This window comes from Oncorhynchus clarkii, chromosome 4, assembly GCF_045791955.1.
Source record: "Oncorhynchus clarkii lewisi isolate Uvic-CL-2024 chromosome 4, UVic_Ocla_1.0, whole genome shotgun sequence".
Lineage (NCBI taxonomy): Eukaryota > Metazoa > Chordata > Actinopteri > Salmoniformes > Salmonidae > Oncorhynchus > Oncorhynchus clarkii.
In genome coordinates this window covers 61,426,234-61,442,886 of record NC_092150.1, presented here as the reverse complement: position 1 = coordinate 61,442,886, position 16,653 = coordinate 61,426,234, and the positions used below count along the sequence as shown (strand labels likewise).

Here is a 16,653-nt window from a genome sequence, read left to right as displayed (position 1 = left end):
GTTTCAACTGTACCGGGCAGATGGCATAGTGTGGGCGAACGGTTTGCTGATCTCAATGTTGTGAACAGAGTGCCCCATGGTGACAGTGGGATTATGGTATGGGCAGTTATAAGCTATGGACAACAAACACAATTGCATTTTATCAATGGCTATTTGAATGCACAGAAATACGGTGACAAGATCCTGAGGTCGATTGTCGTACCATTCATCCGCCACCATCGCCTCATGTTTCAGCATGATAATGCACAGCCCCATGACGCAAGGATCTGTACACAATTCTTGGAAGCTGAAAATATCCCAATATCCAGAAACATTGCACAGCCTTTGGCGAGGAGTGGGACAACATTCCACAGGCCACAATCATCAGCGTGATCAATTCTATGCGAAGGAGATGTGTCGTGTCATGCTGCATGAGGCAAATGATGGTCACTAGATACTGACTCGTTTTCTGATCCACCCCTTACCTTTCTTACACAAATACGAAAATATAGATGGCATCATCATAAAACAATATAAATTTAGGTCATACCATAAACTGAGATCTTAAAAATGTTCAGTGGGGCAAAAAAGTATTTAGTCAGCCACCAATTGTGCAAGTTCTCCCACTTAAAAAGATTAGAGAGGCCTGTAATTTTCATCATAGGTACACTTCAACTATGACAGACAAAATGAGGAAATACAATTCAGAAAATCACATTGTAGGATTTTTTATGAATTTATTTGCAAATTATGGTGGAAAATAAGTATTTGGTCAATAACAAAAGTTTATTTCAATACTTTGTTATATACCCTTTGGAGAACTTGCACAATTGGTGGCTGACTAAATACTTTTTTGCCCCACTGTAAGTGCCTACATCTGCTGTTTTCTCAAATTCAAATCCAAATGTTTCAGTTGGGCAGTTAGTTCTTGCAAGAACTCCCCAAGAACCTCGATGAACCTCCTCGATGTTTTTTAAAAAGTTATCTTTGACCAATAGGTGCATATCTGTATTCCCAGTTGTGAAATCCATAGATTAGGGCCTAATGAATTTACTTCAATTGACTGATTTCCTTATATAAACTGTAACTAAGTAAAATCATTGAAATGGTTGTATTTATATATATTTTTTTGTGTATAGCATTTATTGTACACAGAACTCATGATATTCAATTAAAATGTCCAATAAATGGTATATGACCTGTGCCATGACCTGATTATTCTATGATGTTGCAGTTGCTGGCGTAGACTTTCTACGAGCCAAATACATCAAAAATGTTTCCCGGAAAGGGGTTTTGCTTGAAAAGTGCATCAGTGTTATCAGGTCAGCAGCAACAGCAGACAACCCATTGCCCATGTACCCCTTGAGTCATCCTGTCAGCTCTTGAGGTAATAAGTATTTTTATTATTTCAATTCATAGGATTCATATAATAAATCCCCACCGGCAATCTGATAGCATGTAAAAAATAAATCATGAGATAAAAACAAATCAATTAATATTACATAGTAAATCTGTTGAACAATTCATCATATAGCCTCAGAAATAGTGACAAATGATTGATACACATTCATGGATGTAAAGGTTAAGAGTTGGCTAAGAGTTCAGAAATTTCCAGAGTGGACACCTTGGTCCTGTGGATTCTGGCTGTGGAGAGCTCCATAAATACAATTTCCTTAAATGTAAGCAACCATTGTTGAAATGGTAACTGATGAGGTGGAATCCACGTTTGTACAATTATTTTCTTAGCAGCTGTGGTTCCTGCCAACCACACTCTCCTTTGGCTTTCTGACAAGTGCAAATCAGTCATATCACAAAGCAACATCACTATGGTATCTAATGGCAGTATTTTTTCTACAGTACAGAGATGACATAGTTGACTTTCCCCCAGAATTCAACCACCCCTGGGAATTTCCACAGCACATACTGAAAAGTACTCACATAATGACGATGGACTAATACCATTGTGATGTCTTTTTTTAGTTGTTAGATAGACGAGTTGAGTATCTGGAGCATCAGCATTTGTGGGTTCGATTACAGGCTCAAAATGGCAAGAAACAAAGAACTTCCTTCTGAAACTCATCAGTCTATTCTTGTTCTGAGAATTGCCAAGAAACTGAAGATCTCATACAACTCTGTGTACTACTCCCTTCACAGAACAGCGCAAATTGTATCTAACCAGAATAGAAAGAGGAGTGGAAGGCCCCAGTGCACAACTGAGCAAGTGAACAAGTACATTAGAGTGTCTAGTTTGAGAAACAGACGCCTCACAAGTCCTCCACTAGCAGCTTCATTAAATAGTTCCCACAAACACCCGTCTCAACGTCAACAGTGAAGAGGTGACTCCGGGATGCTGGCCTTCTAGGCAGAGTTGCAAAGAAAAAGTAATATCTCAGACTGGCCAATAAAAAGAAAAGATTAAGATGGGCAAAATAACACAGACACTGGACAGAGGAACTTTGCCTAAAAGGCCAGCATCCCAGAGTCGCCTCTTCACTGTTGACGTTGAGACTGGTGTTTGTGGGTACTATTTAATGAAGCTACCAGTTGACTTGTGAGGCATCTGTTTCTCAAACTAGACACTCTAATGTAATTGTTCACTTGCTCAGTTGTGCACCGGGGCCTCCGGTGCACAACTGAAAGGACATTTCTAAGTGAGTTTGATCAAATATCCTGTTCTTGCTCCCGAAAAGAGATGGAGGTAGACAGGAGATGGACAGCATCTGAAAAGAGATGGACGGCCTCCGAGGAGAGATGATGTGTAGCCCACTGACTTGACTAATACATTAGAGGCTAAAAATACAAAATCCACTGAAACCTTGGAACAAAAAAATAAGACAGTTCAGTCTCTTATTACTTTCGTGCACATAACTCCTCCGGTTTCAGCTCTTGCTGGTTTCCATGGCAATCGCAGACATGTGCCTGTGGAGAGGCTTGTGTGTTGCATGTGTCCCTCCTGATCGTTAGTGGTGCGCATGCGAGTCTACAGCATGTGAAAACCACCCAAGAGACAGACTCTTCCCCCATCTCTCTGTGTTGCCATAGTCAGTCAAGCACACATGTAGCAGTCAGGTGTTAGACACACTGCATAACAGAAAATCTGATTCCACACATCTAAAATAACTACTGGGCAGACAACTACGGCATGATAGAAAATTAAATGCGTCTAGTCGGGCCTGGCACAGTTACTGTATAATCGTGTAACCGACGATTACGGATGAAGACAAGTCATGAAAATAAAATAACCGTCATAATCGTTTTTTGTGTGTGTGTGTGGAACGAACAGCTGACTGAAGACGGAACTCCTGAGCATTGGACTATTTACAAAGTGATGGAACTCTTGCTCATTGCTGACACAAGGTGTTGTAGCAAACAAGTCGTTGGTTGCCTAAGCAACGCCCCCCTTTCTGTAAAACATGCAGCCTGGAGCATTTGTTTTTAATAACGTGACCGTGTTCATTTAGCTGACCCAATAACCACCACCCAAAATTACATGACCAACACAGCTCTACGGTCAAGACACGGACCTTCCTAAAACCACAACAAGTATATTATAATAAAATTATTCTATTAAAGCAGTCTATATTAATCCTCTTTGGAATTCCCTTTGAAAGCGGCAATTTCTTTCTCCATCCGACATGCAACCCAGACAATATTAATAATATTATTTAATATTATCCAAGCCACTCGACATCTGAGCAGTTTATCACTCTTGACATGGGACATTGAAGGGGGGAAAAACATGTTTTAATTTAGAAAATACTTGATATAATTCCAGTCTATTTTGCAGTTCAGTACTCACCTCTCACAAATGGTTGTGATTATGATATTGTGCTTTAGAACGTCATGGGGTAAAAGCATAATACAAGTTTCGTGTTTAGTTGTTCCCAGTGTTGTGCGTTACCAATGGAGGGTGCCAGTGATCTAGGCATCTTTTGTTACAAGGGGAAAAAAATACTGAAGACACAGTAGTAGCATGGATGAAGCAGTGATTTAGGACTACTAAGGAGAAATATCTAGCTACTTGTGAATTTTGAAGTGAAATAAGCAAAGATAGTTGCCACCTCAGAATTACCTTGCAAAACTATTCAGAGACCTCACATAGTGTTACAAAGTGGGATTGAAATTGATTTGTCATTTCTTTTGGGTCAACAATCTACACAAAATACTCTGTCAAAGCGGAAGCCAAATTATATGTATTTTAAAAGGATTAATACAAATAGAATGTAGTCGTTGCACAAGTATTCAGCTCCCTGAGTCCACCATACATGATAGAAACACCTTTGGCAGCAATTACATCTGTGTGTCTTCTAAGCGCTTTGCACACCTGGATTGTGCAATATTTGCCTATTACTCCTTAAACAATTCTTCTAGCTCTGTCAAGATGCTGGGGATCATGGCTAGACAGCCATTTTCAAGTCTTGCCATAGTATTTCAAGCAAATTTAAGTCAAAACTTGTGGCCACTTAAGAACATTCACCGTCTTATTGGTAAGCAACTCCAGTATATATTTGGCCTTGTTGTCGGTTATTGTCCTGCTGAAAGGTGAATTCCCCTCCCAGTGGCTGGTGTAAAGCAGACTGAAAAAGGTTTCAGGATTTTGCCTGTGCTTAGCCCTATCCCATTTATTTTTATCCAGAAAAACTCCCCAGTATTGGCCGATGTCAAGCATACCCATAACATGATACAGCCACCACCATGCTTGAAAATGAGGCAGTTAGTCAGTGATGTTTCGGATTTGCCCCACACATAGGGCTTTGCATTATTACTTTTGTGCCTTGTTGCATACAATATATTTTTTTTGAATACTTTTTATATTGGTGTTCTTTTCCCTCTGTCATTTAGTATATTATTGTGGAGTCACTACAATGTTGTTGATCCATCCTCAGTTCTCTCCAATCACAGCCATTGAACTCAATGTTATTGTCACCCATCTACCAATCACTGCCATTTTTTTATGAGGCTTTCGAAAAGCTCCTTGGTCTTTGTAATTTAATCTGTGCTTGAAATTCAATACCTGACTGAGGGACCTTACAGATGTATTTATGTGGGACAGAGGAAGGATAAATCTTCAAAAATCATGTCAATCCCTTTGTAATTTATGTGATCTGTTAAGGCAAATTTTACTCCTGAACTAATTTAGGCTTGCCTAAACAAAAAGGGGCTGAATATGTATGCAACGACTATATAGACATACACACTTTTGTATTTTTCATTTTAAATTATCTATAAAACATTTGATAGAGAATATTGTGTGTATATTGTTGACAAAAAATTGCCATTAAATCCATTTTACTTTGCGACAATAAAATGTGAACAAATCCAAAGGGGCTGAATACTTTTGGAATTTACCACCAATAATTTAAAATAACAGGACCATTTACAACTCTACCACATACAGTATTTCATCATTAATTCATATATTTTTCTAGATTTCTAGTCATTTATTGGCCGTGTTCGAGAACATCAAATCTGCATTGTGGGGAAATTGTGACTGACCTACAAATATACTGAACAAAAATATAAACGCAACATTGAACAATTTCAAATTTGAGTTACAGTTCATAAGAAAATCAGTCAATTGAAATAAATTCATTAGGCCCTAATCTATGGATTTCACTTGACTGGGAATACAGATAACTTACAAAAAAGCTAGGCGCATGGATCAGAAAAACAGTACGACATCTCCTTCACATAGAGTTGATCAGGCTGTTGATTGCGGCCTGTGGAATGTTGTCCCACTCCTCGCCAAAGGCTGTGCGAAGTAGCCGGATATTGGCAAGGAACTGGAACATGGGGTCATACACATTTATCCAGAGCATCACAAACATGCTCAATGGGTGACATGTCTGGTGAGTATGCAGGCCAGTGAAGAATTTGGACATTTTCAGCTTCCAGGAATTGTGTACAGATCTTTGGGACATGAGGCTCTGCATTGTCATGCTGAAACACGAGGTGATGGCGACTGGTCAGTGGCTCGGCAATGTGCCTCAGTATCTCACCATGGTATCTCTGTGCATTCAAATAGCCATCGATAAAATGAAATTATGTTTGTTGTCCATAGCTTATGCCTGCCCATACCATAACCCCACCATGGGGCACTCTGTTCACAACGGTGACATCAGCAAACCGCTCTCCCACACGTGGTCTGCAGTTGAGGCCGGTTGGACATACTGCCATATTCTCACAAACTATGTTGAAGGTGGCTTATGGTAGAGAAATTAACATTCAATGCTTTGGCAACAGCTGTGGTGGACATTCCTGCAGTCAGCATGCTACTTGCATGATCCCTAAAAACTTGAGACATCTGTGGCATTGTGTTTTATGACAAAATATTTGGGTGGTCTTTTGTCACCAACACACAGTGCACCTGTATAATGATCATGCTGTTTAATCGGCTTCTTGATATGCCACACTTCTCAGGTGGATATAATATCTTGGCAAAGAAGAAATGTGTGTAAAATTTGAGCTAAATAAGTGTTGTGCCTATGGAACATTTCTGGGATATTTTATTTCAGTTCACGAAACATGGGACCAACACTTTACATGTTGTGTTTTATATTTTTTGTTCAGTGTAATACTGAGTAGCTAGGCGATTTATAAAATCAGAGAGCTGGCAGTTTCCAACTTCAAAGCAGTCAAAGTTGTTATTCACTCTTCAGTCCCAGACGTCTTCTTCTGAGAGAGGACCAGATCCTTTACCTCGCTGGTCAGGGAAACCAGCTCTTTCCGGATGGCCTCTGCCTCATCCCCCGCCTCTGGGTTCTCTCCTTCCCCCTGCTCCTGCTTCTTTCCCTGGCTCTGGCTCACTAACTGCTTAACCACCAGGGCCTGGTAGCCTGTCAGCAGCCTGTGCTGCTCCTGAAACAAAAACAACCACACTCATACAAAACCTTCAGTATGAAGTAAAACTGTCAATTGTAACAGGTCCAAACTTGAGTGCTGCATGAACAAAATACCACTATACAAAAGTGTGTCTCATAGACCTAACATAAAATATCCCAAATACTTACAAGGTGGCAAAAGGACACATCACTAACTATTTCTAGTGTAATAACACTAGCAATATAGCTAGATTATAAATGAGAACCAGGAAGAGAGGGGAGGCAGTACCTCAGAGATGCGGCCAACCAGAGTGCCTATGATCTGGGGGACACAGCGTCCGGGGGCGTGCAGCATGCAGTGGGTGCTGGCCTGGAAGAGCAGCACGCTGGTCAGGTGGAGAATCAGGGCTGGGTCCTCAGTGTCCTTCAGCTGCTCTATAAGAGCCTGCCGGTGCAGGAACAGGGCCTGTCTTAGCGGACAAGAACACGTCAGCCAAGAATGTGTGGCACCTCCAGTCCAGGTCCATGTTTATCGACAGCAGAGTAAAAGCTTGGACTTCATTTTAGGAAAGTCTAAAGCAAGATGATACTGGTTTTTACCTCTCCCTTTTCTTATCTCCCTTCTTCAGCATGAATCCACACACCTCAACCGCAGTTTCTATGTTGGTTAGAAAATCTTCAATCGTCTGAAGAAAATATCAAGTGTTAGAAAACGTTTCCATACATACATGGATCAGAACAATCGCAAACATTTATGCTTTATACTAACATCTGCAATAATGTAAACCTCAAACTATTACCTTCTGTATGTTCATTTTACATAAACCTTAGCCAAATACATTTAAACTCAGTTTCACAATTCCTGACATTTAATCCTAGTAAAAATTCCATCTTAGGTCAGTTAGGATTGCCACTTCATTTTAAGAATGTGAAATGTCAGAATAATAGTAGAGAGAATGATTTATTTCAGCTTTTATTTCTTTCATCAGATTCCCAGTGGGTCAGAAGTGTATATATACTCAATTAGTATTTGGGACAATTGCCTTTAAATTGTTTAACTTGGGTCAAACGTTTTGGGTAGCCTTCCACAAGCTTCCCACAATAAGTAGGGTGAATTTTGGCCCATTCCTCCTGACAAGAGCTGGTGTAACTCAGTCAGGTTTGTAGGCCTCCTTGCTCGCACACACCTTTTCAGTTCCGCCCACAAATATTCTATGGGATTGAGGTCAGGGCTTTGTGATGGCCACTCCAATACCTTGACTTCGTTGTCCTTAAGCCATTTTGCCACAACTTTGGAAGTATGCTTGAGGTCATAGACCATTTGGAAGACCCATTTGCGACCAAGCTTTAACTTCCTGACTGATGTCTTGAGATGTTGCTTCACTATATCCACGTAATTTTCCTACCTCATGATTCTATTTTGTGAAGTGCACCAGTCCCTCCTGCAGCAAAGCACGCCCACAACAAGATGCTGCTACCCCCGTGCTTCACGGTTGGGATTGTGTTCGTCGGCTTGCAAGCCTCCCCCCTTTTCCTTCAAACATAACGAAAAGTACGATCTTTGTCCCCATGTGCAGTTGCAAACCGTAGTCTGGCTTTTTAATGGCGGTTTTGGAGCAGTGGCTTCTTCCTTGCTGAGCGGCCTTTCAGTTAATGTCGATATAGGACTTGTTTTGCTGTGGATATAGATACTTTTGTACCGGTTTAATCCAGCATCTTCACAAGGTCCTTTGCTGTTCTGGGATTGATTTGCACTTTTCGCACCAAAGTACGTTCATCTCTAGGAGACAGAACGAGTCTCCTTCCTGAGCGGTATGACGGCTGCGTGGTCCCATGGTGTTTAGACTTGCGTACTATTGTTTGTACAGATGAATGTGGTACCTTAAGGCAATTGGAAATTGCTCCCAAGGATGAACCAGACTTGTGGCCTACAATTTTTTTTCTGAGGTAGGTCTTGGCTGATTTATTTTTATTTTCCCATGATGTCAAGCAAAGAGGCACTGAGTTTGAAGGTAGGCCTTGAAATACATCCACAGGTACACCTCCAATTGACTCAAATGATGTCAATTAGCCTATCAGAAGCTTCTAAAGCCATGACAATTATCTGTCTGTAAACAATTGTTGGAAAAATTACTTGTCCTAACCAACTTGCCAAAACTATAGTTTGTTAACAAGAAATGTGTGGAATGGTTGAAAAACGAGTTAATCACTCCAACCTAAGTGTATGTAAACTTCCGAATTCAACTGTAACTGACCTTTCCATTGAGACAGTTGTGCACCTTCATAAGAGGTCCTTTTGTTTCCTCTGGTAATTTCCCTAATATCTTCACTCTCACCTAAAGAGAGAGATACACCGTGTTTTATGGGAATGTACAGTACACATTCACAAAGCCTAACTGAATAACACAACCCAAACTAACAGGAATGAGCAGGTATGGAATGAGAAGGCTGAGAGGAGAACTAACTTCGTTGGTGATAGAGCTGGGATTCTCTGCAGACATCATCAATTCAGCCGCCATGAAATTCACCAGGATGTTGGTGACGTCTGTGCACACAGTCTTCAGGACGTGCTTGGCAATGAGGACCTGAGTCTCATCTGCGGGGGTCAAATATCTCAGTTGATGTTCATTCTGGGATGATATGTTTTATGTGGATGATATGTTTTATGTTTAATGTGTTGGTGGTGAGGACGACCTCTACTTCTGGGGGGGGGGGGGGGGGGGGGTCAAATAAAGCAGGTTACCAGAGAAGAGCTTAGTCCCTTTCTCAAAAAGTCTGATGTTGTTGTACAGGTTGGAGAGCTCCTCCTGGAAGTCTTTCACACTTCTCTTCTTGGTCATCCCGGTCGTGGAGACAGTGGAGGACATGAACACAGTCCGAACCACCTCCTGGTAGGTCTTTGTCAAAGGCCTGCAGACAGTAAGACTCTTACATGTTGAAAAATGTATATATTTTTTTTTACGTTATTTAACTAGGCAAGTCAGTTAAGAACAAATTCTTATTTACAATGACGGCCTAATGGGGAACTGCCTTGTTCAGGGGCAGAAGGACAGATTTTTTACCTTGTCAGCTCGGAGATTCGATCTAGCAACCTTTCGGTTGCGGCCCAACGCTCTAACCACTAGGCTACCTGCCGCCATTGATACACAATGTTCCTTTTGTCTGTGGAGCGTGGGGGTAAATCCATTGTGCTCCAAAGTGATTTTGACTGGGACCCTTACCTTACTAAATGTTCTGCCAACTCGGAGAGGATTTCTTCAGGGCAGTCGCACACTTGCCCTTCTAGGACAGCTGCGATTTCCTCCAGGGACATGAAGGGAACTTCAGTCGGTTTGTTACGATCTGCAAAAGAGTAAAAAGAAAATATAATTGGTCTCATGGGGTTACCTTTGTCTTACGCTAATAGACTTAGGCACCCAGGGGAGCCATCTCTTCCAACACAACCGGTAACGTGTTGCTACGTAGAACTGCCTCACCGAACAAACAATGTAATAGTGTACATTCATTGAAATAAGGTTTTACTGTGCTACATAGTGAATTCAGTATGGAAGAGGCTACATAATGACCGTAGTCATACTGTTAGAGCCATTATGTATGTGGAAAGAAAATGTATTAGAAGATATTTGGTTGATTTGTAATTGAATAGAAATGCTTGTCATGGGGAAACTCCCTTATTGTTATGACACCTAGTGTCCTATTGTGGGTTTCCCTGTAGAAAAGCATATAAAATGGTTATGGGGAAAGATGGCATCAGGAACAATAATTAGAACAGGTGTGCAGCCCCATAGAGAATGACAGAGGACTAGTGGCCAAAAGGCCATTTTAGCATGTGCATTGAGCGCTCCCACCATTTTCATGTAGTCAACTGGGTGGGACTCCTGATGACCTTATTGGAGTCATGTCCAACCGGGCCATCAGGAGGGATCAGCCAATCGTGAAGATGGAGATTGCCTCAAAAAGGTGCTGCCCGTGCCCTCACAGATGCCATAATGGAAACAAATACAGGCATAATTGGAATCTGTGTGGCAACTCTGGACAATGTCATTGTGAGTAATAAATATAATTGAACTGCAATCAAGAACTCTTTAGTATCATCTATGGATACGAGTATAACCAAGTCTGTATTTGGCGTGTAAGGAAGTGGGCTTTTTGAACTTTAGGAACCGTCGCCACCACATTAGTAAAATACTTTTTAGATACAGGGACGGTATCGAAATGGAAATATGGACAACACAACGTAAGAACATTCATCTGAAAATGTTTGCGCTGCATTGAATCGAATTGGAACTTTGTTGAACAACAGAATGCAGAGCTTGGATCGCCGTGGAGAGAGGCTTCGTGACAAGTATTAAATGCACTGCCTATTGATCAATCTCATCGTGAGTAATAAATACATCTGCAATCAAGAACCGTCAAGTATCATCTATGGAAACGCAAATAACAAAGTCTGTATTTGGCGTCTAAAGAAGTGGCCTTCTTTTTAACTCTAGGAACCTTAGCCACTACAAATACTTTGTGGGGTGACTGCCGCCTCCTCATCACTGTCGTCGTCCCTCCTGCCCTTCTTCTTGGTTTTGCGTATCCTGACCTCTCTGGCATTGCATCCTCCACCACCTCCTTTACAGCCACTGCCCTCTAGGAAGCAAAACAAGAACAGTCAACCAATGAAATAATAACAGGGAACTAAACAGGGAACTAAACAGGGATCAAATCTCAAACCACCTGGCAGGAAATACTTAGGCTGAAAAGAGTTTACAGCCCATGTCTAGTTGATAACCTAACAGACATTTTAGGGATTACAAAGAGGCCTGGCCTGTACTACCTGTAGTCTTTTTCCTCCTCTCCGCCTCCCTTTTTTCCTTTTTGGAAGGTGCTGTGTTTTCTGTCATCATATGGCCTTGCTTGAGATCGTCTTCCGTTATCAGGAAAACAGGGTTGTTCTTGACTTCCTGAAAGAGAACAGCATTGAATTGATGGAGAGGAGACACAGCTATATGTCCCTATCAAAAGACAATCCCAGTTTTGGCCCATCAGGGCAACTTCATGACAGGTGTGTTTTACCTTAAGGGCTTTATGCTGCATGGCCTCATCAAAGAGAGAGAGACAGTTGCTGATGAACTTCTCGCTGACCACCACAGTGTCGCCCAGGATCCTGGCAGTTGACTGCACGTTGGTCTTTCTCATGGCCTCGTTGATTATAATGCCAACGTCCTCCATGGACAGACAGCTGAGCAGAATGGGCTACATGTCAAAAATGGGAGAGAACATCGGATATTTAAAGTGAGCAAGGCTGAGTAACTCAAGTGAAGATTATTATATTAAAGCAAAGACATTTTGCAATATATTAATTGGTGCTTTGGCAGAAAATGAAGTACAGGAAGGTTTGTATGGACCTGCACATCTGTCCATGTGGCAGAGTTGACAGCCTCCTCCACGGAGGCCTCCACCTGTTCTACTAGGGCCTGGCCAACACAGGCCGCCCTGAGGAACAGCAGCTTGCTGGACTTGAAACGTTTCTTGATATAGCTCACTGGGTCAGGGATGCCAAGTCTGATCAAGGCATCAAACTCTGCGTGGCGGGAACAGAGGGAACGTTTTAGGGTACAATTCACATTTTAGGCAGACCTACAGTACGGAAATTACAAAAAAAGAAATATTGCAACCAATAATCTTAGTAGGTTAGAGGACCTAAGTATCCGTTCTGCTTGAGGAAGGAGTCCACCCAGGTGTTCTGTGTTTTGGAGTAGATGTCAGGAATGTACACAGCCTTGTCCTGCCGGCCCCCCACCACAGTGCCTTTCAGACGGCCAGTATTCACCAGCTCCTCCAAAACAGCTGGGCAACAACGGACCAAGATGAAAAGTTAGTTGAACGACAGCGTGACATAAGTGCATGTTTGATTAGGCCTACTCCAAACATTGGTTGATCTGTGTGTTCATATACACTACAAACCATTATACACAATCGTATAGTGCTGACAATATTCCAACAGTGGGGTTTGAATTTTAACACAACAGAAAGAATAGCTACTTACAGTAGAGAAGATGTTCCTGAAAACCATAGACGCCAATCACGTTACTGACTGGTGTTGGCCTACACAAGGAGATCAAATTCATTCATTATTAGGAGCAGGGAGGGAAGACAGTATTGGATTAAAAGCAAGGGAAGAAAGGATTTGGATGAAACCTACCGAGTCACTGCACTAAAAAGCCCACGGATGCGAGCTCTGTGGCGAGACACGAACGCAGGGGTGAATAAGACTCCCCTGTTGTACTCATCCATCTGGCCTTGGATGACTTTCCCAAGGCGTTTTGACAGCTCCTAGGATACAAAGTGGTTAACAGATAATAGCTATGTACAGGTCCACAAATGCACCTCAAGCTGAAAGCCCAAGCCAAAAGCCCAAGCACAGATACACTACTGAAAGGATACATTATTAATTGCACATAGTTTGAGGACGGTATTGGTAAAGATACAGAGGTGGCTCATTACTCACCTCAGTCAGAAAATCCCCCGGAAGGTCATAGTTTTTACATAGTTCTGGGATGTTCACCAAGCCAGCTTCTTGTAGTTTATCGTTCACCTCCTCAGACACACGATTCAGGTAGTTTCTAGAAGAAATCAGAACAAATCTGTTACCCTAGTAGTTGACAGTACAACAATGAAAAACACATCATGTGGAAAAAGTCCTACTTACTCGTCAATAAGCTGCCCCAGCACCAGTTGAACACTTTTATCAGATCTTGCAATGTCATTTGCTCTGGCCTCAACATGAACCCAATCAACATTGATAATCTGTATACAAAAAAATAATATATATATATATATATAAGTGTCTTTAGACAATATGGTAAGTGAAATAAATCAACTACAGTGCTGCACACTAGCAGAAGGAATCAGTAGTAATGCACACCTTTTGTAGGTCCACAATGTTGACCCGACCTTTGGAAAGCAAAAACACAAGATAAAAAATAAAAAAAAACACATATCACCATATTTTGTCAATTAATGCAGGTGTATGATAACCCTTGAACATCTATGCAGCCATGACCTGAGATGAATGAGTGCAACACTTGTTTGAAGACTGAGGCATTGGAATCAGAAGGTGGTCTAGGAGCCAACTGACCTCCATGGATGTAGAGCTCATCCCGTATCTCCCTACTGATCTGGGATGGGGTGATGTACTCCTTGCCATCAAGTGTGTGTACCACATCCAACTTCTTCTCTGCAACGAGCTTGGCAACGATTTCAATGCAGTTTCTCTCTGACAACCTGGGAAGGATTTCCAGTAGAAGAGGCATTTACACACAGAGACCCTAGAAATCAGTTCTATATCTAATTCTACCAATTTAAAAGGTATTTGGGTCCCCTGATACAGCGTATCAATGGCTTGCTCTAGCAGCAGTTTCCCAAAGGGCCAGGTTATGTTATGGTTTGGAAACTGTGGTAATACAAGATTAGTCCAGCTAAAAAAAACACTGCTGCAGGAAGCCCCCTTTCGGGCACAGATAGCTAGCGACTAGTATAGCTGTCCTGTCTAAGTTGGTTCAGCCAGCAGTTCGGCCCACCATAGCTAACGTTAGATCCTAATCCTTAGCTAGCCAAAGTAGTTCATTTGCTAGTTTCACGTTAATAAGTTAGCAGCCAATACGCATTGTTGTGCTTTGCGATTTAGCTAGTCAACAATGGATTTAGCTAGCCAAATAGCTAGGACTGTGGTTATAGATAGCTATTTGGCACTAGCCAGCTGGCATTACCTCTGCACTGTGTCAGCAAACTGTGCTCTCTGAAAATCCGCTGCCAGACGTCTGATTTCTTCCCAGGCAGCTGCCATCGTATTTGTTGGCTTCTCAAACTGTTCGAAGGTATAACTGTTTTAGTACAGCTTTGCATGGAGGTAAACTTCAGCTCTTTGACTAATGTTATATTGCCACTACTAGCTAAAGCATGTTGTACAAAGTACAGCTAGCAGGCTAGTGAGCCACAAAAGCCACACGTCAACATAACCGTAACGTAGTACGGAAAGCATGGGAGTCCAAAAAACACCACCATTTATTCCACCCCTTTTCCCGCCACACCTCCTCCTTCCTTGCTCGTGACGTCACGGAATTCAATTCAGTAGCATCATCATCTGACAGCTGCACAACACATCTTTGGGAAACATCAAACACACATTATAGAGTCACACAAAAACACAATTCTAGTTTGTGAATTTCACTGATTCACACATTTATTATCAAAATAGCCTAATTTCATAAAAACTGCTTGAGAGCGGGAAATCAAATCAAATTGTATTGGTCACATACACATGGTTAGCAGATGTTAATGCGAGTGTAGCGAAATGCTTGTGCTTCTAGCTCCGACTATGCAGTAATATCTAACAAGTAATCTAACAAATTCACAACTATCTTATACACACAAATGTAAAGGGGTGAATAAAAATATGTACATATAAATATATGGATGAGCGATGGCGTGCGGCATAGACAAGTTAGGCAAGTTATTTTATTTGACCTTTATTTAACTAGGCAAGTCAGTTAAGAACAAATTCTTATTTTCAATGATGGCCTGGGAACAGTGGGTTAACTGCCTGTTCAGGGGCAGAACGACAGATTTGTACCTTGTCAGCTCGGGGATTTGAACTTGAAACCTTCCGATTACTAGTCCAACGCTCTTACCACTAGGAATACAGTATACACATATGAGATGAGTAACACAGGATATGTAAACATTATTAAAGTGTCGTTATTTAAAGTGACTAGTGATACCTTTATTAAGTCCATTATTTAAGTGGCCAGAGATTTGAGTCTGTAAGTTGGCAGCGGCCTCTCTATGTTAGTGATGGCTGTTTAACAGTCTGATGGCCTTGATAGAAGCTGTTTTTCAGTCTCTCGGTCCCAGCTTTGATGCACCTGTAGTGACCTCGCCTTCTGGATGATAGCGGGGTGAACATGCAGTGGCTCGGGTGGTTGTTGTCTTTGATGATCTTTTTGGCCTTCCTGTGACATCGGGTGGTGTAGGTGTCGTGGAGGGCAGGTAGTTTGCCCCAGGTGATGCGTTGTGCAGACCCTCTGGAGAGCCTTGCGGTTGAGGGTGGACCATTTCAGTTTGTCTGTGATGTTTACGCCGAGGAACTTAAAACGTTCCACCTTCTCCACTACTGTCCCGTCAATGTGGATGGGGGGGGTGCTCCCTCTGCTGTTTCCTGAAGTCCATGATCATCTTATTTGTTTTGTTGACGTTGAGTGAGAGGTTGTTTTCCTGACACCACACTACGAGGGCCCTCACCTCCTCCCTGTAAGCTGTCTCATCGTTGTTGGTAAATCAGGCCTACCACTGTAGTGTCGTCTGCAAACTTGATGATTGAGTTGGAAGCGTGAATGGCCACGCGGTCGTGGGTGAACAGGGAGTACAGGAGAGGGCTGAGAACGCACCCTTGTGGGGCCCCAATGTTGAGGAACAGCGGGGTGGAGATGTTGTTTCCTAACTTCACCACCTGGAGGTGGCCCGTCAGAAAGTCCAGCAAATGCAATCTTTCTACAAAAGCTTTCTAACAAATTTGATTATCCATTGTTGTAAATTGCTCACTGGAAACCAGCCTATGAAACAAATTGGCTTATTGAAAGACTAAATGATTACTTCTATGCAATGGTGTAGCCTACACTATTAGAAAAAAATGCATGGTGGAAAAAGTACTCAATTCTCCTACTTGAGTAAAAGTAAAGATACATTTATAGAAAATGACTCAAGTAAAAGTGAAAATCATCCAGCAAAATACTACCTGAGTAAAAGTCTAATAGTATTTGGTTTTAAATATACTTAAGTATCAAAAGTAAATGTAGTTGCTAAAATG

The 16,653-nt window shown here is 41.8% G+C and overlaps 1 protein-coding gene across 1 annotated transcript; it reads right to left on the bottom strand.

Annotated features, from left to right (window-relative positions):
- Positions 1 to 6,467: 6,467 nt before the first annotated feature.
- Positions 6,468 to 14,827, bottom strand: LOC139407042 (E3 UFM1-protein ligase 1-like). The gene is made up of 19 exons (XM_071150346.1): positions 14,558 to 14,827; positions 13,927 to 14,072; positions 13,714 to 13,742; positions 13,498 to 13,595; positions 13,297 to 13,411; positions 12,991 to 13,121; positions 12,835 to 12,893; positions 12,489 to 12,635; positions 12,194 to 12,369; positions 11,862 to 12,041; positions 11,623 to 11,749; positions 11,313 to 11,435; positions 10,022 to 10,142; positions 9,544 to 9,710; positions 9,266 to 9,396; positions 9,056 to 9,136; positions 7,401 to 7,486; positions 7,090 to 7,270; positions 6,468 to 6,837 (listed from the first exon to the last, which is right to left on the bottom strand). The coding sequence occupies exons 1-19, from the start codon at positions 14,632 to 14,634 to the stop codon at positions 6,628 to 6,630; spliced, it is 2,385 nt and encodes a 794-aa protein (XP_071006447.1). The 5' UTR covers positions 14,635 to 14,827; the 3' UTR covers positions 6,468 to 6,627.
- Between the last annotated feature and the right edge of the window lie 1,826 nt (positions 14,828 to 16,653).

Coding starts and splice junctions, on each gene's coding strand:
- LOC139407042 (XM_071150346.1), bottom strand. CDS start 14,634: ATGGCAGCTGCCTGGGAAGAAATCAGACGTCTGGCAGCGGATTTTCAG. Junction 13,743..13,926: donor TGAGCTCTACATCCATGGAG/GTCAGTTGGCTC, acceptor TGCTTTCCAAAG/GTCGGGTCAACATTGTGGAC. Junction 11,750..11,861: donor TGCAGCATAAAGCCCTTAAG/GTAAAACACACC, acceptor GTTCTCTTTCAG/GAAGTCAAGAACAACCCTGT.